This window comes from Pteronotus mesoamericanus, unplaced genomic scaffold, assembly GCF_021234165.1.
Source record: "Pteronotus mesoamericanus isolate MK-2021 breed Mesoamerican mustached bat unplaced genomic scaffold, CSHL_Meso_final scaffold_582, whole genome shotgun sequence".
Classification (NCBI taxonomy): domain Eukaryota; kingdom Metazoa; phylum Chordata; class Mammalia; order Chiroptera; family Mormoopidae; genus Pteronotus; species Pteronotus mesoamericanus.
The window spans coordinates 2,185,301-2,210,978 of NW_026555323.1; the positions used below are offsets into that span (position 1 = coordinate 2,185,301).

Genomic DNA, 25,678 nt, shown 5'->3' on the forward strand with positions numbered 1-25,678 from the left:
CTTCACTATTTTGCATAGAAATATACCTAGAACAATAACTTTTAATTTTTAGAAATGGGTTTATGTATATAGCGCATAGAATAAAATGCCTCTTTAAGTCATGTTTGTAGGTTTTTAAGTGTTTTTTTTGGGAGGGTGGGTTTTCTTTTTTCCCTCTTTGCATGCAGTGAGTGGTAAATTTGCATGGAACATTTGAAACATACAAATGCCAGAATGCATAGATTGTGTTCGCACTGTTACTTTTTGTTACTTGGATAGCTTAGAGACAAAGTCCAACTTTTGAGGAAAAGTTAACTTACTAACTTATCCTCCCTTATCTACTGCTTACTGGCCTTCTTGTGAGTTGTTCATTTTTGTTGTGATTAACAAGATGCATTTCGCAATTAACAGGATGCAAACTCTAATGGCAGTTGCCTGCATAATAGTAGGATAATTGTGGGAACAGTTTGAGAATTAAATTAGGTAATTTTTTTTTTTTTTTTACTGTTCTGATTATTTGTAGTTTTTATTCCTGTGCATGTGAGCTTGGGACCAAAAGGGGTAGCCGCACATCGCTTCTTTGGGCACAGCAGACCCCTCTGTTGCTCCCGAGTCGGGTGGAGAAGCAGAGGTCTTAGAGCTGATGGGCCATAGGGGCAGGTCACGTAGCCCCGCTTCTTGCGCAATGGAGCGCGCAGTCCCTTCTTCGCTGTCGTTGCTGGCTCTGCTGGAACAACAGTGATGGAGCGTTAATTTGCTGCTTTAAGTTCACAAAGTACAAGGAATGTAAGATAGTTTGTGTTCCTATGATGTCAGATTAATGAGGATGTTCTAACAACACTTTTTTTTGGTTCAAAGTTGTATGATAACACAGCATTGGACATTTCATTTATAAATTTACTTTTAAATCCCCCTATTTGGGAGATAATAGGGAGGGGAAGCATGTTTTCTGCCAGATAGAAGTTTTGTTAACTATGAAGCCGGTATCTTACAAACTGTTGCACTAGAATGGTGGTTATATAAAGGAAAGCTGGATTGACACTTGGAATAGACTCTCCTTGTCCTAATTTTAATTTTTAAAGTGGTAAGATACTAAAAGTTTTAGCCATAAACCTTGTGATTTTCCCCTGTTAGGATAACCAGTTTAACCCCGTTTACCATCAAACAACCCTTTTAAGCCAAAGGAAAGCATAGTCTGTTAAAACGGTTTTGATCAGCATCGATACTCTATCGTAGCGCCTTAGGAACAACCCGGTAGCTCGCCGGTTCAGAGAGCCCAGAGTCGGTAGGTGTCGGCTCTGCGCCTCACCGGAGCGGGCAGGTGCTTGACTAACCTGCTGCCAGCCGCAGAGCCGCGCCCCGGGCGGCGCACTAACCACTGTGCTTGTTGTTTGACTGTCCGGACAGGAAGCGAGCAGCTGCAAAGCACCTAATAGAACGCTACTACCACCAGTTAACCGAGGGCTGTGGGAATGAGGCCTGCACGAATGAGTTTTGTGCGTCCTGTCCATCTTTCCTCCGTATGGATAACAATGCAGCGGCTATCAAAGCCCTCGAGCTTTATAAGATTAATGCAAAACTCTGTGATCCTCATCCCTCCAAGAAAGGAGCAAGCTCGGCTTACCTCGAAAACTCGAAGGGCGCCGCCAACTCCTGCTCAGACATAAAAATGAACAAGAAGGACGGACTAGCAGCAAGGAACGATTTTAAAGGTAAGAGGCTCTATTTCTCATGGAGGCTTTGTGGCTGCAAACCCGACTGCCGGTTTCAGCACTGTGTGAGGGCTTTGCTTGTGTGTCTTGTCTAGTCGTGTGACTTGGGGACACGGTGGCAGAGTGGAGCCAGTTCCTTCAATGGTGGTAAAAGACATAATTGAGTCAGTGATTTAACTACGTCTCACCGTTCTGATGGTTTCTCGTTAGAAGCCATTTCTTTGTTAATGGATTTGTGGGAACTTTGAGACATTTTCCGCTAGGAAACGCGTATCAAGCGGCGGTTAACCTCCTGGAGCAGCTGGACGAAGTGTCTGGCGGGAGCTGTGCGGCTCCAGCCCCGGGCGGCAGGAGAGCAGAAAGGAAAGGGGAGGGTGGTCCTCCGTGTCTGAGGCAAGGAGAGTCCATGATGGCTCCCGGGGAAATAGTCTTTTTCCTTCTAGCACATTTGTCCCACATTCCGCTCGCCTCCCCCCGGGTGCTCCGGCTCACTCCCGCTGTCTCTACCCAAGCCTTGGTTTGTTTTCGAAATGGCCCCGTATTCCCAAATTGTTGAAACCTCTTCTTTTTTTCCTTTAAATCCTCAACCCCAAGCTCTCTTTCCCTCAGCGAGGGTGATCAGTGTTAGGAATGAGACAGTCGAGCTTCCGAGTGACCGACAGGGCGCAGGCCCCCCAGGGGGGTCGTGCTTCAGAAGAGGAAGCTTCTGTTTGGGGCACAGACGGCCGTTAGCACCACTAATGCTTCCAGTAACGTTGTGAGTCAAGTTTAAACTAATTACTGAAATGGAATTGCATTAGAGCTCATATTCTTGACACAATAAAGCTGTTTTCATAACTTTAGACAGTTTTATTGCTCTAAAATGTATAGTTCTGTTCCATGAATTAGCTCCCACACTGAGGGTAAGGAGGTGGAGGTTGTCGATATCTGTGCCTGTGCCGGGGAAGTTGACCCCGTTACACCCGTTTCCTGAGCACATGTGCGCCCCAGGCGGCAGGTACTGAGTGTGGCGTGTGCTGCATAGCCAATTGCAGGCAGCTGTGCGGGTCAGGGGACAGAGGGCTGGGCCGTCTTCCTTGTGGCCGTGCGCTTCAGGTTGACAGATCCATGTAAACTGAACTAGTGTAACTCAGCACATACAACTCTTGTGTGCACTGCCTTGCATTGACTGTAGCCCCCACTCGGTCAGCTGAGTGTGAGGTCTGGTGGTGGGTCATTGGAGGTTCTATAGCCTCTCAGCAGGTCACCCAACAGCCACCTGGCTGCAGTTGACAGTGCGCTGTGCTTCCCAGGCACGCGGGCGCAGCCTTAGCGCCCTGTCCTGTTCATCCCGTGGCCGCCAGAGCCTCGGGCGCGCCATCCCGTTAGCCCGCGGGACGAAGGCTGGGTGGGCAAGGAGCGCCTGTCTCAAAAGGCCAGGAGAGTGGGCCAGCGCGGGGCCCAGGGAGGGGGGAAGTTAGAACTCTGCCGCACTGGTCTGCGCCCAAGCTGCCGCCCTCCCATGTACTTAACCCTTTCCTGGCACGCTGTGAGCTTGATGCCAGCCTGATGGCTGCATCCCTCAGCCTCGGAGCTTATAGGAACGGTTTGTTACTACTTCTCAGTCTCCCACGGAATGTCTACCTGGAAGGAACTGAAAAGAGGCTTGGAAGGAAGTAGCTAGGTCTCACTGCGCAGGAAAGCTGGACGAACTGCTTCTAACAGAGGAAGCTGGGGGGCCCTTTCCCCAGGCCGCGCCTTCTCGGTCCTGAGCGCAGAGGCATGAAGGCAACGAGGTGTCCTGCCGGGGAGCGAGGTGGTAAGGGGTGTCTCGTTGTGGGTCCGCACATGATGTTCTAGGCTTGTGTGTTTGTGTGTGTGGAGGGGGGGCGGGAGTGAGTATGAAAGCATTTGCGCTCACTACATGCTTTGTGTTAGTGAAAGAAGGTAAAAGATGGGTGAGGTTGCTATTTGTGGTTTATGAAAGAACAGGTAAGCATAATATTGTGTTGCCTGTGCGTATGAGATACTTTTTTTTAAAAGAGTTGAAAGTTTTAAATGGTATTGAATGCAAAATGTTTGGCTCTTTTACTTTTCACTAGAACTTAACCAGAACAAAGCAAACACAACAGAGATTCTGAAAACAAATGTTCTCTCTTTCCCCCGAATTTTTTTAGATGTGACTTACCTAACAGAAGATATAGTGTATGAAATCCTGGAATTATGCAGAGAGAGAGAGGATTACTCGCCTCTGATCCGTGTCATCGGGAGGGTGTTTTCGAGTGCCGAGGCGTTGGTGCAGAGCTTCCGGAAGGTCAAGCAGCACACCAAGGAGGAGCTCAAATCTCTCCAGGGGAAGGACGAAGACAAAGATGAGGATGAAAAGGAAAAGGCCGCGTGTTCGGCCGCTGCTATGGAAGAAGATTCAGAAGCGTCCTCCTCAAGGATAGGCGACAGCTCCCAAGGCGAGAACGTGCAGAAGTTAGGCCCTGAGGACGTGTCTGTGGATATCGAGGCCATTAGAAGGGTCTACACCAGGTTGCTCTCTAACGAAAAAATAGAAACTGCCTTTCTCAATGCACTTGTGTATTTGTCACCTAACGTGGAATGTGACTTGACCTATCACAATGTGTACTCCCGAGACCCTAATTACCTGAATCTGTTCATCATTGTGATGGAGAACAGAAATCTCCACAGCCCTGAATATCTGGAAATGGCGTTGCCATTATTTTGCAAAGCAATGAGCAAGCTGCCCCTCGCAGCCCAAGGAAAACTGATCAGACTGTGGTCTAAGTACAGTGCCGACCAGATTCGGAGAATGATGGAAACGTTTCAGCAGCTCATCACTTACAAAGTCATAAGCAATGAATTTAACAATCGGAATCTAGGGAACGAGAGAAATCTAGTTAATGACGACGATGCCATCGTTGCTGCTTCAAAGTGCTTGAAAATGGTTTACTATGCAAACGTCGTGGGAGGGGAGGTGGACACAAACCACAACGAGGACGACGACGAGGAGCCCATGCCCGAGTCCAGCGAGCTGACGCTCCAGGAGCTCCTGGGGGAGGAGAGGAGGAACAAGAAGGGCCCCCGGGTGGACCCGCTGGAGACGGAGCTGGGCGTGAAGACGCTGGACTGCCGGAAACCACTCATCCCCTTCGAGGAGTTTATTAACGAACCACTGAATGACGTTCTAGAAATGGATAAAGATTACACCTTTTTCAAAGTAGAGACAGAGAACAAATTCTCTTTCATGACATGCCCCTTTATCTTGAACGCTGTCACGAAGAATCTGGGGCTGTACTATGACAACAGAATCCGCATGTACAGCGAGCGAAGAATCACTGTCCTCTACAGCCTAGTGCAGGGCCAGCAGCTGAACCCGTACTTGAGACTTAAAGTCAGACGTGACCACATCATAGACGACGCGCTTGTCCGGGTGAGTCGGGCTGCTGTTCGCGAGGGGGCGCTAGGTCGGAGCATCGTGGCAACAGTTCAGGGGCTCCGTTGCGCAAGGGACCCCGGGTGGGGGCGGGGCATCAGGTCACATGGGAACACGTGGACCTAACTGCTTTTGCTTTGTTCTTGAATTCATTGGGGTGACACTGGTAATGGAGTTATATAGGTTTCAGGGGCACCAATCTGTAATACCTCATCTACATAGTGTGTGTTCACCTTCTCAAGTCAGGTCTCCTTGGGACCTTTTCTTAATTGTAAATGGTAGTATTATACGTTTGTTGTTTCTGTCGGGCCTATTAATTGGCGTGTTCCACAAAGCATTAGTTGTCTTTTATATTGATCCCCTTGTCTTTGAAAAAGAATAGATTTTCTAAATCTTGACAATTAACCCCAAAAGTCTCTCCGTTGAGGAGAGAAGTGGATGTTAGGGAGGGACCGGAGCCCAGGAGCTGGGGGATGCGGAGAGAGCCGGCCGTGAGGACGACTGCCCAGTGCCACCTGGGAGAGGTGCGCAGGGAACCCACGGCCTGACGTGGCGCGCGCTGTCCTCCCGTGCGGGTCCCGCGTGCTGCCAGCAAGGCTTCCTGCCCGGTCACTCCCAGCGTCCCTCTGTGACGCTGCCCGGCGGGGGTCGTTTCTTCCCTCTTAAACACCCACAGGGACCCCTCTGGACCCCGGGGTTGGTAGGACTCGTGGGAAAACAGCAGCTATTTCAGGAATCTTGCAGTTTCCGGTGCCAGTTACTACCATCAGCCCCGTCCAGGGAGGCTGAGCGGGGAGAGGCCTGGGAATGCAAGTACCCGCCTTCCCGCGCCCTGGGGCTCCACAGGGGTTTCCTCGCTCGTTTCTTCCCTCCACAGAAAAGAAGGATTTTGGTGCCCCCATTTAAGAAGGCGGGCCTGGCCAGAAAACAAACCACTTCTCATAGGGTCCTTGGTCACAGAGTTTTATGTTCATCGTAGTACATACACCTGGCATTGCTACTTTTTTTTCATCAATTTCAGGTAAAATTGAATGCCAAGTAAAACTAGAAACAATCAGCCTTCTACACTAACAGAGGAGAAGAACCCCGTGACATGGACAGCTAGGAAGTAGTGACACTTAACTTTAAAATGTATTTTAGTTTTATATAAGGGTTTGTCTAAACCTGAGAATTCATTAAATTGGAAACCAGTAGAAGAAATTGTTCTGCATCTCAGAAATTTAAGTTGCAGAGTTTTCCTTTGTTACTGTTCTCTGTTACCATTTTTTAAAAATACCAAATACGTCGATTGATCGTACTGAAGAAGGATCCTATGTTATCTAAGCAACTCCCGCAGTTTTCAGCAGAGATGAAAGGCGCCTTCCGAGGAGCGACCCTTGCTTACTTCCTGCTGCCCCTTTCATGTCATTCCGGTCGTTTGAGCCTCCGTAGTAAAATGCACGTGATGACTCATCACCAGGCAGCTTATTTTACACGGTCCAGCCCGTCTGGCCGGGAGTGGCGTACTTTGGGGAGCATACAGGGTCCCGTAGTCCCCGCTGGTAGAGCAGGCACGCACGCCCCAGATCCCACGCCGTGGGTTCGCCTTCTGGGGGCGGGATCCTGTCCCTTGTTTCCAGCCACGCCTGTGCCTGCCCTCGCAAAAGCAATGACAGTACTCTCTGCGAGATTCAACCCAGAGGTTAAGGGAATTGTCCACTTTTTAAATTTGCTTTCTGCTTAAACATCTACTCGGGCTTGTTTTCCTTCCCCTAGTAAAGCAAGGCGAAGAACCTACCAGAGTTTGGGTACTTTTTGTGTACTTAGCCTGTTTTTTAAATTATTTTCTAGGGTTTTGAGGAAGCAGCCCATTTTGGTTTATAAGGCCTTCCTTTTTAAGCAGGCGCTAGGGTAAAATGAACTGAGAGCTTTTAAATAAATGGAAACAGGTTATTTTTTAAAATGAGTTCTACTTAATTATGTCAAAACTGAGTGTGATTTGACCTGTTACGTATCAGTGTGCACCAGACACCTCCGAACTTGAACGTGACCGGTCCTCCAGTGAGTCCCCCGGTCAGTCCCCGGCGGGGGGCAGCTTGCTGAGCAGCAGAGCTGTCCTGCGGATGGCCCGGGACCACCGCGGGCCTCCTGGGCTTCCTGGCTGAGGCTCGGCAGACTCTGTTCCTGACCAGCCCCCTCCCTTCCAGTCGTCTTCGTCGTCTTCTTCTTTTTTTTTTTAAATAACACAAGGTGAAAAGATTAGAAAATAAGCATCACAATAGACCTTGGGAGTCAAATTGATAATTGCTTTTTTTTTTTTAATATAGCAGGTAATTAAGTCATAGTATTTTAGCAGCAAAGAGTAGTTGAAGATCATCGTCTCAGGTGGACCATCAAAAGTACTGGTGGATTTTAAACATCTTAGTCCCTAAGGATCTCCTTGGCTATTTTAAAGCCTCATTCTTTGTTTTATACCACAGTTTGGCAAACAAAATAAATCCATTGACCACTTTCATAGGGTCGGTTCATTTTGAACTGTGGAGTGGGGTCGGGAAGCAAGAGGAAATGAGCAGCTTTGCGGTGAGCTCAGTACTGATGACGTAGTGCGCTACAGGGTCGCCGGGGGCAGGAGCTGAGAGGGTCCTTGGAACTCACGCATTCATCGTTCGTTCTTAAATGAGGCCCAGAGAATAGTCACCACATACATACATGATACCCCTGAGAGCACTTGCCGTTGGCTCTTCTTTCTCAGTTATTCACGGTACTGACGAGCGTGGAAGAAGAGGGATGGGTGGTAACTTCAATGAGTAAGTACAGAGTTGTTTTTGTTGTGTTTTGTTCTGGTTTTGAAGAGAAATACGTTCCCTGCTTTCAGGTACGATGCAGCAAATTGTTTCCTAACTGGAGTTCCTAGAGGAGCTGTCTTTGATGGCAACAGAAGAATTAGTGTTTTTGCAATATTTTGTTGAACCTACGATAACATTGATTGTGGGACATACTGTTAATTTTTAGGACATTTTATTACTACTAAAAACAGGAAAAAAATGCTGTCAATTAGTTGTAAGATGCCGTCAACTGTATGGCAAGTCCTGATTTCAGAGATGTTAAAATGTGAAAGCAGAAAAGTGAATTTTAGAATCGGTGAAATATAAAATACAAGTTGTCTCCGCAAGGAGACATGTAAGACCTACCCCACACCCTGAAGTTACCGCATTTACTTCCCCCAACGACTTATTTTCACTATTTCTTTATCGCTGTTTCTTAAGAAACAGTACAGTGATAAACAGTACAGCTCAGAGCTCAGCTTCCATTGCATGAAAACATCCTAGGGTCATGAGGTTTTTACCGTGTTCTGCTCCCTGTAATAACATTCATCTGTTTGTGTGCTCTTTCAAAAGCAGTCATTTTTCTTAGACAAAACATTCTCAAGGGAAATAGCGTGTAAAAAAACCCCCACAACTTTCTTAAATTGCTTTTTATGCTGGGAGACTGAGGGTGCGAGTGTCTTGGGAGAGGGTGGTGGTTGCCATGTGTGAGGCGCCCCGGCCCCCTTCACATCTGAAGCAGAAATTTGTTAAAAAACAAAAACAAAAACAAAAACAAAAAAAAACAACAAAAACCCAAGGTTCTACCCTGTAGACACATCAGGAGCTCTGGCGCGGGGCCTAGGAATCCGCACTTCGGGCCGTCCCGCTGGTTTTCTGAGCGCGCCAGACTGCAAAGCCGTGCTTGGGCGAGGGCTGTTGGTACAGTTTACATGTATGTGTTTCCTGAGGCTTTTCTTACACACAAGGACACGGTTAGGAAACCGGCAGGCTTGCAGAGGGCAACTGAGGACCACAGGCTGCGAGCGCGGGTTCCCGGTGGCATGAGGCTCAGTGCAGATGAGCCAGGAACTCAGAATTTGGAGTAGAGATTACAGGCCAAAGGAAGTGACGGGGAGGTGGAATCGGTAGGGAAGTCCAATAGGAACCAGAGCAGATAAAGGTGACGGACACACACGCGAAGCCCTGCCAAGGGGCTCCGCTCTCTCTCTCTCTGAATCGCTTGCCCCGCCCCAGTGCATTGCTTGGCAAGCAGGCACCCCTAGTTGTCGTCGAAAACGACACTTGGTCCCTTTATTTATCAGTCTGCCCACAGTGCCTGAAGAATAAGATCATCCAGTGCTGCTTGGGGCATGGTCGGTCGTCTTACATAGTCTCTATACTGTGCTTAATGCAGTGGCCGTTACTGTTGCTCACATGAAATGAACTTCATGCCTGATCTATGTCCACAAAGTAGAATAAGAGAATGAACTAGATCTGCAGAGACTCACAGTACCACATAATAATTTAGCACAATGAAACTCATCAGACTCCTTAGTATTACAAATGAGGAAAAACGAAACTTGGAGGTTCTGGCCTGCAGAAATTAATGGCAGAATTGGAAGAGCTCAGGGATTTAAGATATAAAAAAAACTCTGCTTCATAGAGAACAAAAAAATCAAATGCATCTGGACAGTCTAAAAATCCTGTGCTGGTCAGCAGCGTAAGCATCCTCACAAGCAGAGCGCTTGACTGTAGGGTCTCAGGTCCAGCATGCGACTGAGGTGCGGTCGCCCAGCCGTCCCTAGGGATCCCAGGTCTCCCCGCGTCTCACTTAGAGACGTCCACTGTGTTGGACTGCACGCTGAAACCTCTGTGTCGTTGAGGAATTTTTTTCCCCAACTGAATGAGGATGGATTTGACATGCATAGTAGCCCAGAGTACTGTACGATTTTAAAAGTTGGGGTTTTCCTTTTGACTCTTGTAAACATGGCAAGTGTCTTTTTATATTGAGCTACCATCCTCTACCTGATTCTGGGAGTGCTTTGATACCATGTCAGTTTCAAAAAACTGACTGGGAGGTGGAATCGGTGGATGATTTCATCATCACGGCGAATTAAATACTCAGAAATTAAAAATCATTTTGTCCAACAAGTGATGGAATCAGGAGTCTTAGAATGGAGAGGAAGTCATACAAGGAAGACGTAGTTGTCATTACATCCTGCCTACTTTTCTGGTTTTCCCCAGCAGTCTGTCTTTTGCCAGTCTCCCTATTAAGTTAATATAAAGTATTCCCAACTCTTAAGAAATTCTGTATATGAAATTCTAGGTCTCTGCATTAAATGAATTCAGTTCAAGAAAGCACACAGATTCTCTTTTTCAGAAAGTTCATTGACATTTTTCCAATTTCTGGATATACTGCATTTGAGACAGCTTTTAATTTTAAAGAACGTTTTAAATTGTATGTATTTATTACATAAAGTGATACATTGATAACCTTTGCAATTTAATTCTTTAATCTCTAATTGAACAATGGGTTGAAAGTGGTTATTCCAGTGGGTTGAAAAATAAAAATAAATGCAGTCTCTTACATAATAATGGCCTTTGCCGAAATGCTTGTTGCTAAATTTTATGGTATTTGTTACCACAATTAAAAATAATTTTTTAAAAATACTTTTTTTTTTTTACAGAGGGAAAGGGAGGGGGAGAGGGAGAGAAACTTCAGTGTGTGGTTGCCTCTCACCAGCCTCCCCCACCGGGGACCCGGCCCGCAACCCAGGCACGTGCCCTTGACTGTGAATCAAACCGGCGACCCTTTGGTTCGCAGGCTGGTGCTCAGTCCACTGAGCCACACCAGCCAGGGCTAAAAGTAATTTTTTTTAAAGATAGGCTACCCATGGATATGTAAATGATGTAGTATTTTACAGACCCACTTATTTCTGAGAGTGATACTGTAAAATAGATCATAATGGGAAATTCTCACCTGCAGAATTCAGCTGTTGCCAGTTTTTCAAATCATTCTTTTTACATACTTGCGTTTGAATAATCCCAATTCTAAAAGTAATATATAATTATTGTAAAAAATTTAAAATACAGGAAAGCATACAGAAGAAAATGAAAATCATTCATAACTTGAACAAAGACTGCTCGCGCCAGCGCGAGGCAGCGACGTTCGGGGGCTCCCGCTGGCCGCCGGAGTCCGTCTCTGTTCTTCCGCTTATTGGCTCCGACTTGGGCAAGTTACTGAACCTCCGTCTCCCAAACGGGGTGAATAGTATCGCCGACCTCATAAGGCGGTTGTGAAAATTCTATGAGGCGACATACGTGAAGTGCTTGGGACAGTGCGTGGCATGCGGATGCTGCATACTATTGTATTGGTTTTCCTGGGATCTTTTCATACTCGTGCCTGAGTCATTACGTTTTCAGTTGAGCCTGAAAAGCATTTTAGAGCCATTAAAATGAAAGTAACAATAATGAGAGCTAATTCTTACGAGACGCTGTGCAGGGAATTCTTCCAAGTGCTTCATGTAGCAACTTAATATATAATTATGCTCATTTTATAGTTAACACGAAAGCAAAGAGAAAACCATGTTCAAAGTTACTGTAGGACTAGAAGGCACTGCCCTGAACCCTGTTGGCACTAAGGTGGAGAGGCCCTGGGGTCAGCGGGGGTGTGCAGACGTGACTAAGACTGAGGGGGCAGTTGGCTTTCGTTGTCACATGAAGTGCCTCAGGCAGAGGGCAGTCTGGACCACAGGACCTCTGAATCCCAGAAAGTCCCCACCACGTCCTTTACATGGTCCTTGGTCACAGCACAGACGTCAGCTCTCACTTGTGAGTGAGAATGAGGAAGAGCTGGAGGAAGCTTCCTGTGGGAGTTGGAGGACCATTTTGGTCACCTTGGAGTGCGTGACATCTAATGCGTGGCGGTGAGGGTGGAAGGGCGTGTGTGAACGTCCGCTCACACCCTTTAGCGCCTGGACGGGTGGGGGCTGGCGGGGGCGGCTCGGCACGGGCTCTGCGGCGATGTCGGAGGCTGGCCCCACGGAGACCGGAGCTGAGGCGGGGAACAGTGGGTCCTGCTGCCGTGTGCCATGCGTTCTGATCTGCCCGTTGCTGGCAGCCAACCACTGAGGGGGTTGGACCACCTGCTCCGGGCTGCTGTTGGCACTTTGAGACACATTGATCTAGGGCAACTGACCTGACTCATATTTTTATATATATAAAAAATAAGTATATATATTTATAGATAACACTAGAATGTCCAAACTAGTGCTGATAATTTAAATGAGTTACTATAGGACTATAATACAGTTTATTCCAATGATATTTACATTGCTCAAAAATACTTTAAAAATTCTATCTGGGATAGTTGCCAATAAATCTGAGCACCCTTAAATATTCTGTTTTGGCAAATTAAAAAAATTTTTAAACAAGCAGAAGGCATTTAAAGTTAATTTAGTAAATAAGGTGGATGATGATCAGTCAGGCGTGCCATTAGTAAATTTTAGACCCATAAATTGCAGTATAAATATTTCACATTAGAATCTAGAGCATTTGAGGCATCATCTCATAATGACAAATCACTATGTATATTCATTATTCTACAAGGAAATAATTGGCAAAGATTTATAGTCGAAATGGTGGAAAGTAGACTTTGATAACTTGCAAAAAATTAAGAGGAAGGATAGGAGCAAGTGGTTGCAAAATGTGTTCAAATCCATTAAAAACCAGTAATTTATACTGTGCCTTATTGTAAGAGATCATCAGTGGCTTCCTAGTCATTCTTAATTGAAATTATTTTATTTATGGCTTAATAGATATTAAAACTTAATTCTTGTTTTTTTTCTAATAAACTATGTAGTGAACGATTTTGAAGTCAGACATCTACATTGAGTTTTGCTGAAATGATTTTGTTTAGTCACTTAACGAGTTTTGCTGACTTCTGTGTCCTAACCCTATAATGCAGCTTTCTCATGCACAAGTAACAGAGAATCTAACTCTGATTTTCTACTATATGCTAATTTCCTAAGAAATCAGTACTTAGAAGGGAACCCTTTTAAGAGTCTATACCATTTCTTTTCTGTCCTATTTTTCCATCTTTCAGACTACATCTTTGTCTTAACTGAGTTTTTACCATTTTGCTTTTTTTTTCCCAGTTAAACCAAAAGTCAGGAACGTTATCTGCTCCCTGGCCCTGCTTCTTGTGTTTCTTTTGCTTCCCCGGGTTTTTGTCCTGCTTTTATCCTAGTAGTGGCAGTCACCTTCTTTTCGCTTTGTCTCATCACTCCCTAGCTAGAGATGATCGCCATGGAAAACCCGGCAGACCTGAAGAAACAGCTGTACGTGGAGTTCGAAGGAGAACAAGGAGTTGATGAGGGAGGTGTTTCCAAAGAATTTTTTCAGCTCGTTGTGGAAGAAATCTTCAATCCGGATATTGGTAAATATTTCAGTGATGTGTCATGGCGCCCCTTTTTTTTTTTTTGAATGAAGAATTTGTTTCCCTAGGCTCATAAATGCGCTCAGGTAACGAAGCGCAGCAGAAGATGGTGTGGGTGTGGATTACTAGGATCGCAAACACTGACCGAATTTGTGGGTTCCCGGGACTAATTTACATCGCTCATTTATTCAAGTTCTTATTTGAATTACTTAGGCAAATATTTGAGGAGGAGATTATCTCGTAGGTAAATAAAATTCAGAACTTTAGGGTACATTTAGAGTCTTTCTTGGCTCTTCTGAGTCGGAAACATTCATCAAACTCACAGCATTTCTAAAACAGGCGTGTCCTAGAGCCGCGGTCCGCACGACTGAGGACCTGTAGTCCAGGGTGTCGCGCCGGAGTGGGGAGCACTGGCTGAGAGCCCCCCCCCAGCTCCCGGGGGGGTATTTACGACAGGTTTCCGCACTTTCTGGGCTCCAGAAGCCTTTCTCTCCCCTGCATCTGGTAACACTTGCCTCCCAGGAGAGAGCTCACTGAACAGGGAGAGTCCAGTCCACATGTTGAGGAATTTGAATTTCCCGGGTGGGCGGGGGCGGAGCGCAACAGGCAGCGGCAGGCCTGGGCGCGGGCTGATTCTGACAGATTCCGGTTCTACGGTGGAGCCACCGCTCACTGGGCTTGCTCACTTTGAAAATGGAAGGCGTGACATGTAGGAAAATGGCCAATAAAGGTGCCTTGCAAATTGTGAAGAACAGGGCGCAGGGTTACGCAGACAATTTCCTACAAGCTGTTGATTCTCAGTTTGAACTGACTTCTCTGTTACTGTTCTTGGTGGGTCATAATATATACATACAAAAGTGAGGGGCCTTAAGACACTTCGAGTTCATTATGGTAAGACTGTATATTCTAGCTCATGCTAATCGATAATCAGAAGGTTATGTCATTTGTATGGAATTTGTTCCAAGGGAACCAAGACACCATTTTCTCAGACAGAGAGTTGGTTTATAAGCTTCATAAGTTTGGTAAACCTTAGCACTAGGCTCTGATGTATCTAGAATGTTAAACATTAGCTATAAAACATATTTACATTATATGTAGAAATACTCCTAAGGAAAAATGTACCTTACACATTTCAACTTGATGGAAGGTTACTGAAATGATGGCAGAGAAATAGCATAAAAAGTTTTAGAAGAGCCATGCCCTTTGTATATGTTGTTTTTCCTGGAACCTGAAAAAAAATGTGTCCAAAGTGGAATCTCCTTGTACTTCCAAGTATCTTTCAGACCCAGAGATAGGGGTTCACTTCCGTCATGTATATTATAATTAATTTGTACTGTGTTGCTTTTGATACCAGGCTTACATTTGTGAAGTTTCATCAAATTTATTAACTGTAATTATCTTGGACTGGTTTTGACCCTCTTAATACTGTGTTAAAAACTAAACGAAGCTGTTAGTGCTCCAATGTATGTTGTAATTTAGGCCTGTGAAAAGTTTAAATATGAGCTGAAATTCAAGTACAAGTTGGATACTATTCAAACTGTTATTTCATGAACATTAAATTGCATTAGGAAAATGTCCTAGCTTAATTTATGCTCGTATGATCTAGGAAACATCTTAAAGTTCCTTTAATCTTTAACTCAAACTAAATGAAAATGAGTATCTTTAAGCTTTTAAAAATCTTAATTGATTTATTTGGGTGCTGTATTGATTTCTAAAGCTCTATTTGAAATCCCCCCTTTTCAGATCTAATTCTTAAACTACTTTTAGTTAGTTTTCAAGTAGCAACTGAAAAACACGTTAGTAAAATGAAAAAGGTATAAATTCAATCATAAGATTGTTTAACCTTTTACTTAGATGTTCATCTAAAAGGAAGAAGACAATTCTGCCTTAGTAATAATGGTTATTTAGATAAGTAAAGCCAAAGATTTCTATTTTTAAATGAGCAACACAAAAAAATACATCTCCAAGCTTGGGTTTTGATTAGTGAAAACCGTAAGAAACTAAGAGAAGACTGCAAATACAAACTACTTCTCTTTCACTTGTTGGCTCACAATTAGTATGTGTATCAAACAGCTTTGAGTTTTGGCCACAATCTAAGTTTATCAAATTTATCTAAATTTATGTACTTGGCATCGTCTGACTTGGTTAGAAAGGTGCTAGAAATATTTCATGGGGCCATTGTACAATTTTGAAAAACACAGAACTTTTCCTTAAATCCAAAATGGTTTTTTAAAACAGTTCATATGAATTAATATGTTTTTATTAGTGAAAATTTCAAAATATAACCTTTTTTTGCTTTAATTTTTCAGCCATTTGGTGGATAATGTATGGATGCAAATTAACTTCATTTGTGTTAGATTAGAGAACTTGAATTTAATGAACATTTCCTAAACTTCTTGGAAAATGCCACAAAAATTGCTTATTACTGTTTCCTTGGGTTCCTTAAAATATACACAGCACTACCTCTGCCACAGCTTATGATCGCGTTATATGTGAACTTTGGTTTCTCAAGTGCTAATAGAGAAAAATTTTGTGTATGCCTATTACATAGACGTTCATTTGTGTAATTACTTTATATTGTATTGTTCATCAGCCTTTAATAAAATATAAGAGTAATGTATTTTTAAAAATCATTTCTTATAGGTATGTTCACATATGATGAATCTACAAAATTGTTTTGGTTTAATCCATCCTCTTTTGAAACTGAGGGTCAGTTCACTCTGATTGGCATAGTCCTGGGTCTGGCAATTTACAATAACTGTATACTGGATGTGCATTTTCCCATGGTTGTCTACAGGAAGCTAATGGGGAAGAAAGGAACTTTCCGTGACTTGGGAGACTCTCACCCTGTAAGTTTTTTCGTTTGGGATCTTTGTTCCTACTTACACCCAGTAAGATTGAGTGTTTGAATCAGTCTGAAGTCCCATGAACACTGTTCCAGCCTCAGAGGGGAAATTTTTGGTGTATTTCAATATATTGCTGTCAGCAAGCACGTTTTCCGAGACTGATCCTGTATAAAGTGTTTTTAAACATGATGCTTTTTAATGAAATCATATGAGATTGCCAGGTGAAATCAGGGCCGCGCTCTGAGTAAGGGGCAGGGTGGCTACAGTTAGTGTGTCTGTCCCTCTTCCCCAGTCCTCCCCGACCGGGCCTCTTGAGAGCGCAGTGGGGACGTGGCTGAACTGGGTAGGGGGCGTCTCGGCAGAGACCAGCGACAGAGCCTTTAGTTCCTATGTTGTCAACTCCTTGGGGGGTAGGGGGGCTGCTATTTATGTTTGAATTCTCAGTGGCAAACTTTCCCCCCCTCTTCCAAGAAGTGTTATTACAGTTATATTTTGTAGTTCTGTGGTGACCTTAATTTTCCCTTTCTGGTTGTCAGGTTCTATATCAGAGCTTGAAAGACTTATTGGAGTATGAAGGCAATGTGGAAGACGATATGATGATCACTTTCCAGATATCGCAGACGGACCTTTTTGGTAATCCGATGATGTACGATCTAAAGGAAAATGGTGATAAAATTCCAATTACAAACGAAAACAGGAAGGTAGTAAATGTTTTTACATCATTGCTTTTGTCTCTTTCTGAACAGAATTTGGAAACATAACGCTTGTCATTTTAAAAAGAGCATCTCATACAGTCTACACAAAGGCCCAAGAAGTCAAGTGACTAAGTTCTTGAAAATGCAACAGTCACAGTTTCTAAGTCTGGGATGTGTACCAACGTACAAGCTGCTGAGCACTAAACCCCTTTGAGAGAAAGGGAACGGGAGGGGTAGGAGTATCTCGTGGCTCCGTGGGGCTGAAACTCCAAGCAGGAAGCCCAGGTGTTCTCGTGTCCCGGGGCCTCAGGGCAAAGGTCCTTGTCACCATGCACATGGTGATGGCATTTAGTGGGCACACGTGTGGCATTCTTTAAATCACGTTTGTTTTCTCTTGACTAGAAAAGCCAGGCTTTGGAAACAAGGGAATAACCCAGAACATAGCAGGACAAATATGATAAATATATAATTAACCTTTAAATATGTCTTTGATAAAATACTATGCTCGCTAAGAGTAAAAAGTCTGTTTCCCTTGTGGTTTGGTGTAATAGCTTATGTGCTGAGTAAAACACAAAGATGCTTGCCGATTTGGGTATGGGTACAGTAGGCAGCTTCCCAAACATTCTAGAAGAGCAGCCACGAGATGGCCGGGTTTGCTCAGAGCTGGCACAGTGCCCCCCGCCCCCCCCCCCAAGCTCCGGTGTTTGCACACCTAGTGGGCGGGGCCTCAGAGTGCCGTCGGTGCCCAGCCTTTTTATGTAGCCTTATTTCATGGAATACCAGAATAGAAACTTTCATGTAGTTTATACATGGCCTGTTTAGAGGTTAACATTGCTGTTGCAGAGAGCTGTGAAATTGTTAAAGGTGTTTTCCTTTGTATATAATTTGAATTTTAAAGATATTCTCGCATGCTTTTCCTTTGGGAAAATAAATACAAATATAAAAACCCTGTGCAGCCCATTAGCTTGCTGTATTTTTTTTTTGGTACAGTATATAAGAAGTTCTTGTGGTTCATGTTTTCTGCAGGAATTTGTCAACCTCTACTCTGACTATATCCTCAATAAATCAGTAGAAAAACAGTTCAAGGCTTTTCGGAGAGGCTTTCATATGGTGACCAACGAATCTCCCTTGAAGTACTTATTCAGGCCTGAGGAGATTGAGCTGCTCATCTGCGGAAGCCGGGTAAGGCCACCGGGCCGCGCGCCGCCTCACTGTGCGTGTCGGCGCGGCAGCAAGGGCGCTAAGACGTTGTTTTGAATTTGCAGAATCTCGACTTCCAAGCACTAGAAGAGACTACAGAATACGATGGTGGCTATTCCAGGGACTCGCTTCTCATCAGGTGAGGTGTTCAATTTTTTTTTTTTTTTTAAATCCCTAACATTTTGTTAGTTGTTTTTTAAATAGTCGACATGTTTAAATAGTCGACAATAGTTTCATGTGTACCCAGGGGTCAGACATTTGTGTAACTTACACAGTGGCCGCCACACTAGGTCTGGGGCCCGCCCGGCAGCACGTGTGGTTATGAGAATAGTTTTGACTGCGTTCCCATGCTGTACTTTGCATCCCTGTGGCTGTTTTTAACTGGAAATTTGTACGTAGTTCCCTTCCTCTTTCTTATCCATCCCCTTTCTCTTCTAGATACCATCAGTTTGTTCTTTCTCTGTGAGTTTATTATGCAAGTTAGTTTTGTTTTTTAGATTCCACATGAGTGAGATCGCACAGTATGTGTCTGACCTAATTCAGCATTGGACCGTCTAGGCCGGTCCATGTTGTCCCAAAGGTCCAGATTGCGTTTTTTATGGCCGACTAGTACTCCATTGTGAAAAGGACCAAATTTTCTTTATTCGTTTGCCTCTTGATGGACAGCTATGCTGCTTCCGTATCTTGGCTGTTGTAGATAATGCAGTGAACATAGGGGTGCACACATCTCTTTGAATTAATGTTTTTCATCGGAGGAATACCCAGAAGTGGGGTCGCTGGGTCTCATGGCAGCTCTGTTTTTGATTCCTGGAGGACTCTCCATGCCATGTCCCGCAGGAGCTGCGCTAGTCTGCGTTCCCACCAGCGGTGCATGAGGGCTTCCCGTTCTCATCCTCGCTGGCATTGGTTGCTTAGTGTCTTTCTGGTAATAGCCATTCTCACAGGTGTGTTTTGGTTTGCAGTTCCTTGGCGATTCCTGATGTTGGGCATCTTTCCACGTGTCTATTGGCATCTGTATGCCCTCTTTGGAGAAGTGTCTGTTCAGGTCCTCTGTCCGTTTTTAAGTTGGCTTGTTTGGGTTTCCTTTTTTTGTTTTTTGGGGGGTGGTTTGCCATTTAACGGTGTGAGTTGTTTGTATGTTTTGGGTATTAGCCCCTTACCGTGCGTCTCCTCCTGTTCACTTCATTCTGACAGGGAAGGCGTAACCCCCACAGGGATGTGATTGGTGCGCACGCCTGCCTCTAGGTGTTGCTTAAAAGCTAGGCCCAGCCACAGTCCTCAGTCTGTGCAGTTACAAGTGGTTTTGGAATATAATCACCAGGTTTCATTGTTAATATTGTGGTTCCTGAATATTTACTTCCTGAAGTGTTCTATGTAAGTTGCATGTTTTCTTCTGCATTCGGGGTGGAAGTCGTCTAATATTCCTAGTGGTTCTGATTAGAATGTGCTGATTGCAGGTTAGAAGGTGATGAAAACAGAACATCTCTAAATATTTCTCTCCCCCCCTTTTTCTTTTTTACCATTTGTGAGCTGTTACTCAGCTGCCTCCTATGAGGCACCTTTTGCGGCACGGTTTTTTTATGTCTCACGGTGGCAAGTGACGATGCATGTTAGTACTTCTGTTTTACACCTGAAGAAATGGAGCCCCCAGTTCTCACAGAAAGATGCAGGAATTCCCAGTCTTATGGGCTTCCAAGCAGACGCTCTTGCCTCTGTCCTGCCTCTTTCTGTGTCACCTGTCCACTCACAAGAGAGACAGGCCTCCTCTCCCAGTGTCGATGCCGGAGAAAGGGGCAGGTGCCCCCGCAGGCCCTGCGGGTGCGGCGAGGCCGGAAGGCCTGCAGGAGGTGCCGCCTGTGAGGTTGCTGCTCTGAGACCTGAGCATGTGCTGTGTTATTTCATAGTATTTTCCATTCTCTTACTTTGTAGGTCACTGGTGTTTCCCCTTCATAGCAAAACTTGGTCATTTTTAGCAGTAGTTTTGAATGTATGTTCTGCTGCGTACCTGAAGGTTCAAAGGTGACTTGTTAAAGGGTTGAAGTAACGCGATGATAGGAAAACCTCGCCCGTGAGTCACAGGAATATCACAGCAGCGTCTGTTTGTGATGTGGGTCACAGATGGTTAGCGCTCTGCAGTGTCGCAGTGCTCCCCAGAATAGCTGGGAAGGTCTTGTGCTGTTCCTTATGGAGAAATGGTTTTTAAAATGAAGGTCTTGATTTTATTTCTAGCTTTTATAATGTAATTCCTACTTCACACACATCTTAAGATCACATGTGATGCATGGTCTGAAGGGCAAGCTAGTAGTTTGTGAAATAACGGTATAATAGCTTCCGGCTCATTCCCATAGTTAATGATATCTTAAGAAATCTTTTAGACAAAATTCAGCATCTTAGGTTTGTCAACAGAAGTATGAAAATACTAATTCATTACATGGAGTATACCATTAATTGGGAATTAGAGAGTGATTATAATAGGGTAAAAGTCGCAATATTGGTATCTTGGTTTGTATTTATTTCATGTAAAGTATTCAGAATTCATTGAAATGAAAGACTCTGAAACTCTTAATACTTTCCAATTAAAAATTAACAGTGTAACATCTAGTGTAAAACATCACTGAAATATTTTTATTTTTAATGTTACAAAAATATCCTATTAGAACTTACCAGAAATAATAATGAAGATAAATTGTTATTTTTAAAATCTTTAAAATGTGAACTCGTAGAAGTACAGCATTAATAAAAACAAAGCGTGAAAACGTTGAGTTGCAAGCAGGTTTGTGTGTGTGTTTTCCAGTCGCTGATAAAGCTCCGAGCCCGTGTGCGTGATGAGAGATTCTCTCTTCACATGCCCTTCCCCGCCTGTGTTTTTGGGGTGAGAGGCAGGGACTGCGATTTCTCTTTAGGTGATAGTGGGTTTCTGTTTCAAAGGCTTGATCAGATTCAGATTTGAACCCTTCTGTTGGTGTGATTAAACCCCTTGAACCTTGCAGTTTTTATCAGCCTTTCATTCCTAAGTCAGTCCAGCTTGTGGTTTGTAAGTTTATAAATACATTCCTCTATTTATTTTGTTAGCAATGTTTAATCCATTGATCACGATTGTAATTTTCTTTCATAAATTTGTTGAGTTTTGCTACCTCTCATGAGTTGGAAAGAATTCCTTTTTCATTTTCAGAAAGTGTGTAAGACGGCTATTATATTTTCCTTAAATATTTGATCAAATTCACTAGTGAGATTATCTGGGCCTCTGAGATTTCTTTGTAGGAAGGTTTTTGTGTTTCAAGTTTTATTCTGAAATGATTATAGATTCCGTGGAATTTTTCTTCCCCCAGAAAAGGCTGGTCATGTGCACCCTGCGCCCAGTTGCCCACACCAGCAGCACCTCACACCCCTGCGACACAGCATCAGATGCGGGACACTGCCGTGCGCGGCCCCTGGGCTGTGCTCCGACTTCGCTGGTGCTCGTGCGCTTGCTTGTAGGGAAGTGCAGCTCTGCGCCCCGTGACCACACGGGTGGCTCTGCGTGAGCAGAGGCCTCCTGGTCACACAGGCGCCCTCCGGCTGTCCCTTGTAGGCACACTCGGCCCCCTCCAGCAGAATGTCCTGGGGATCTGGTCAAGTGGTAGCATTTCGTTCTCTCTCTTGCTGCTTAGGATACCATGGGACAGGTGTCCACACCTGTGACGGGACACCTGGGTCGTTCCCAAACTTCTGGCTGTTGGGAATGAAGCCTCTACCGACATCCAGGCGCAGATTTTCATGTGAATGTAGGTTTTCATTTCTTTGGGCTGAATGCCCAAAGGCGCAATCACTGGGTGCTATGATAGTGCCTGTTAGGTTTTTTCAGAAACTGCCGAACCATTTTCGAGTTGCTGTGCGTTTTACACTCCCCTGGGCAGTAACGAGGGTCCAGTGTCTCCCTCACTGCCAGCCGCGGGGGCGTCGGCGCCGTTGTCTGATGCATCCTGCCAGCCTGCAGTGTTCCCTCGCCGTGGTCCACCTCCACTTAACCTGATGGCAGCGGCGTGGAGTGTCTTCTCATGCACTTATTTGCCATCTGTGTATTGTTTCTGGTGAAATGTCTGGTTTTTAGTGTTGAATTTTTAGTTATACAGAGAGGGGCAAAAATAGGTTTACAGTTCATATGTAAAATAATGCAAGAATAAATTGCGTTCCCCGTAAGCACCACTGTAAACCGACTTTTGCCTCACCCTGTATATTCTGGTGCCTTGTGAAGGGTGCACTTTGCAAAACTTGCTTCCATTTTGTAGCTAGTCGTCTTAGTAGAACTTCTGTGTAGCAAAGGTTTTAATTTTGATAAACTGATTTTTCCTTTTATGAGTTAAGCTTTTGATTTCAAATCTAAAACTACTGACCTAGCCTTAGGTCCTTAAGATTTTCTCTTACCTTTATTCCTAAGATTCTGTAGTTTTACATTTTACATTGAGGTCTGAGTTAATTTTTATATAGTATGTGAAGTTTAAGTCAGGATTCACTTTTTTGCCTGTGGACGTTCACTTGTTCAATGCTGTTTATTGAAAAGGCTCTCCTCTTTTTACCGTTTTTTGTGACTTCATAAAAAAGTAGCAGGTACCGCTTATGTGGATCTGTTTCTGAACTATGTCCTTCCATCGACTGATGTGCCATCCATCCCTCGGCCACGACTACGTGGTATCTTCGTCCCTGTAGGTGCTTGGTGGGTTCTGCCCTCAAACAGACCGCTCACTCCCAGTTCAGAAGGAAGCTTTCTTCACCCAGGTTATATCAGCAGCTCTTTGCTTTTCTGTGTAGATTACATCTTCACCCTGTCTGTATGCAAAACCCCGTAATGGGTTTTGATAGAAATGACCGTACTGAGATCCAGTTGGGGAGAGGGGACATTCTTACCGCGTTGTCTCTCTCAGTCTGTGACCATCGCTCAGCTCTCCTTTGTTCTCTTTCATGAGCATTTTCCCGTTTTCAGCACGCGGATTCCACACATGCTGTTTGATTTATAGCTAAGTACATGTTTTCCATGGTAGTTAATGTAAGTGTATTGTCTTTAATTTTGGTTCCCACGTTTGTTGTTAGGATATAGAAATGATAGATTTTTACATGATCTGATATCCTTAGACCTTGTTGAACTCACTTTTTTTGGTAGGCTTCTTGGGTTTTCTGTGTAGACAATCTTGTTGCCCATAAATTGGGACAGTTCTATTTCTTTTAAGTTTGTATGCTTTTTTTCCCTGCTTTAATGTGCTGGCTGGAACTTTTAGTACTGTGATGAGTAAGAGCTATAAAAAGTGAAAGTTTTGTCCTGTTCCCAGATTTAGGCGAAAGCATTCATTCTCCAGCCACTGACCTTGATACGAGTGTACAGTTAGGAGCTGCATAACGATGCTTCAGTCAGCGACGGGTCTCATGTACAAAGTGGTCCCATGAGATTATAATGGAGCTGAAAAATCCCCACCACCTGGCAACGCTGTAGCTGTCACCCCACGGTGGCGCAGCATCTCGCTCACCACCCCCGCCAGTGACGCTGGCGCCAACAGGCCCGCCGTGCGAAAGCGCAGCCCGGACCGCTGTGTCCGGTGCAGGAGGCTCAATGATGCTGATAAGCAGCTGGTGGATGTGCTCACTGCGCTGCGCTTCTGAGTGCGCTTCCTACCTACAGACCCTGCTGTAGGACAGTGTTACGCCACAGCAGCCTCCCACGCCTGTTTTACTGCGTCCCTCGCTGGCACCTCCTTCCTTGTACCTGACTTACTCGTGGGCTGTTTGATGTGGACTTAGCATAGCCCGAGTGCGCCTCGGCTGGGAAGCCGCCCGTGGTCCTCTCAGCGACTCCCCTCGCCCCGGACTCACAGCAGCTCCCAGGGCTGGGCTCCATGTGTGGTCGGTGCACAGCACGGTGCGCCGCTTCACCGTTTGTACGGCCCCCGTTCAGTGTGCACGTTTACACACGCACGCTCTCACCGTTTTTGTTACAGCCACGTTCAGTACAGTGACAGGCTGTCCGCGGACAGCGGGCTGGGCCCTGCAGCCTGGTGGGCAGGCTAGACCGCCTGCGTGTGCGCTCTGCGGCTCACACACCGTCGGAATCACCTAGTGATGCCTTTCCCAGAGCGGATCCTCGTCGTTAATCGACGCATGATCCTAAGTAGTGCTCTCCAGGTTCTGGGAGGCTTCTCTCTCTCTCTTGCTAAGTATTATCATGAATGGGGTTTTCCTCCATCGGTTGATAGGATGGTGATGTTTCTTCGTCCCGTGGGTCGCCATGCAACTTTCAAACAGTTTCCGGTACTGAGCTAGCCTTACCCACCCGAGTTGGTCCGTTTGGCTGATTGTTGATTTTGGCTTCGTAACTGGTTGACAATTTTTGTGTCTAGTTCATGAGACATACTGGTCTGTAGTTTTGTTGTTTTTTGTATTGTCTTGATCTGCTTTGAATGTTAGAGTTGATCCTGGCCTCATAAAATGAGTTCGGAAGTGTTCTACTTTCTGGAAGAGACTGTGTTAAAATGGTGTCACTTCTTTCTTAAATGTGTGGCAGAATTCAGCGACGCCATTGGGGCCTGGAGGTGTTCCTTCGGGGAGTGAGGGACCCACTTTATTCACGCCGTCAGCCCTGGGTGCGGGGTTCGGGGCAGTCTCGTTCCCTTGTCACGCCTGCAGGTCTCAACTGACCACCCCTTTTTGATTCTTGATAGTGGTTGGTGTTTTTCCTTTCTCCTTGTCAGTCTTACTGAGAGCTTTGTTGAAATTATTAAACAGGTAGCTTTTTATTTTTTTTCCTCTTTTAGCTTACTGAGGATTAGAAACATTGACTTTTTCCTCATTTCCAGTGCATTTAGGGCTTTAAATTTTATCCTCTGCCTTGCTTTAGCTGTATTCCAAATATTCTAATGTTGTATTGTCATTTTCCTTCATATCTGTGTAATTTTTAAAATGTTTTGAGATTTTTCTCTTTGGCTAATAGTGCTTAGATTTCAGGGGTTTTGGATATTCCCGTTTTTGTTCTGGTCTTGATTCCTGGTTGGATTCTTTTGTGGTTGGAGAACCTCCCCATCCCTCGGTCCTCCTGGGTCTCCGCTCTGTGCTGGCAGTTTTGGACCCTGCAGGTGCCGGGGGCTGGCGAGTGCACCGCTGTCACCTGGCGTCTGTCTGTCCGCTCCCCGGCTTGGCGCCAACACTTGGCTCAGTGGCGCAGCTGGTGCCTTGGAGGTCTGTTGTTGGTGAAATCACTGTGGGCCTCAGTGTCTTTCTGGTGAGTTGATCCTTTTATCATTAAGTGATGTGTCTCTGTTTCTACTAACTTATTTTCCTTTCAAACCTTGTATTAATATTAACCCTCTTTAGCCCTTTTTTAAATCAAACTTTTTATCTCAAGATAATTGTGGATTCACACGCAGTTGCAGGAGGTAACACAGGTCCTGCATCTGCTTGTCCCCACACCCCTCAGCGGGAACTTGACCAAGTGCAGTAGAGGATCACAGCCACCCCCATCCCTGACCCACCCTACCCCAGTCCCTGCCCTGACACTGATCTACAACCTACTTATGTCTGTCACTTCAAGAATGTGACACCCATGCATTATACAGGGTTGCGTTTTGGGACCGGCTCGCT

The 25,678-nt window shown here is 45.0% G+C and overlaps 1 protein-coding gene across 5 annotated transcripts in view; it reads left to right on the top strand.

Annotated features, from left to right (window-relative positions):
• Positions 1-25,678, top strand: part of UBE3A (ubiquitin protein ligase E3A) — a 63,598-nt gene that overhangs the window by 30,988 nt on the left and 6,932 nt on the right. For 3 of the 5 annotated variants that reach the window (XM_054561929.1, XM_054561930.1, XM_054561931.1), the window contains 7 exons: positions 1,387-1,691; positions 3,848-5,109; positions 13,191-13,335; positions 15,979-16,184; positions 16,718-16,882; positions 17,903-18,058; positions 18,142-18,215. In XM_054561929.1, coding sequence (XP_054417904.1) covers positions 1,387-1,691; positions 3,848-5,109; positions 13,191-13,335; positions 15,979-16,184; positions 16,718-16,882; positions 17,903-18,058; positions 18,142-18,215 — 2,313 coding nt within the window. The remainder of the gene's footprint in view (positions 1-1,386; positions 1,692-3,847; positions 5,110-13,190; positions 13,336-15,978; positions 16,185-16,717; positions 16,883-17,902; positions 18,059-18,141; positions 18,216-25,678) is intronic. The other 2 variants (XM_054561932.1, XM_054561933.1) reach the window with 1 other exon arrangement.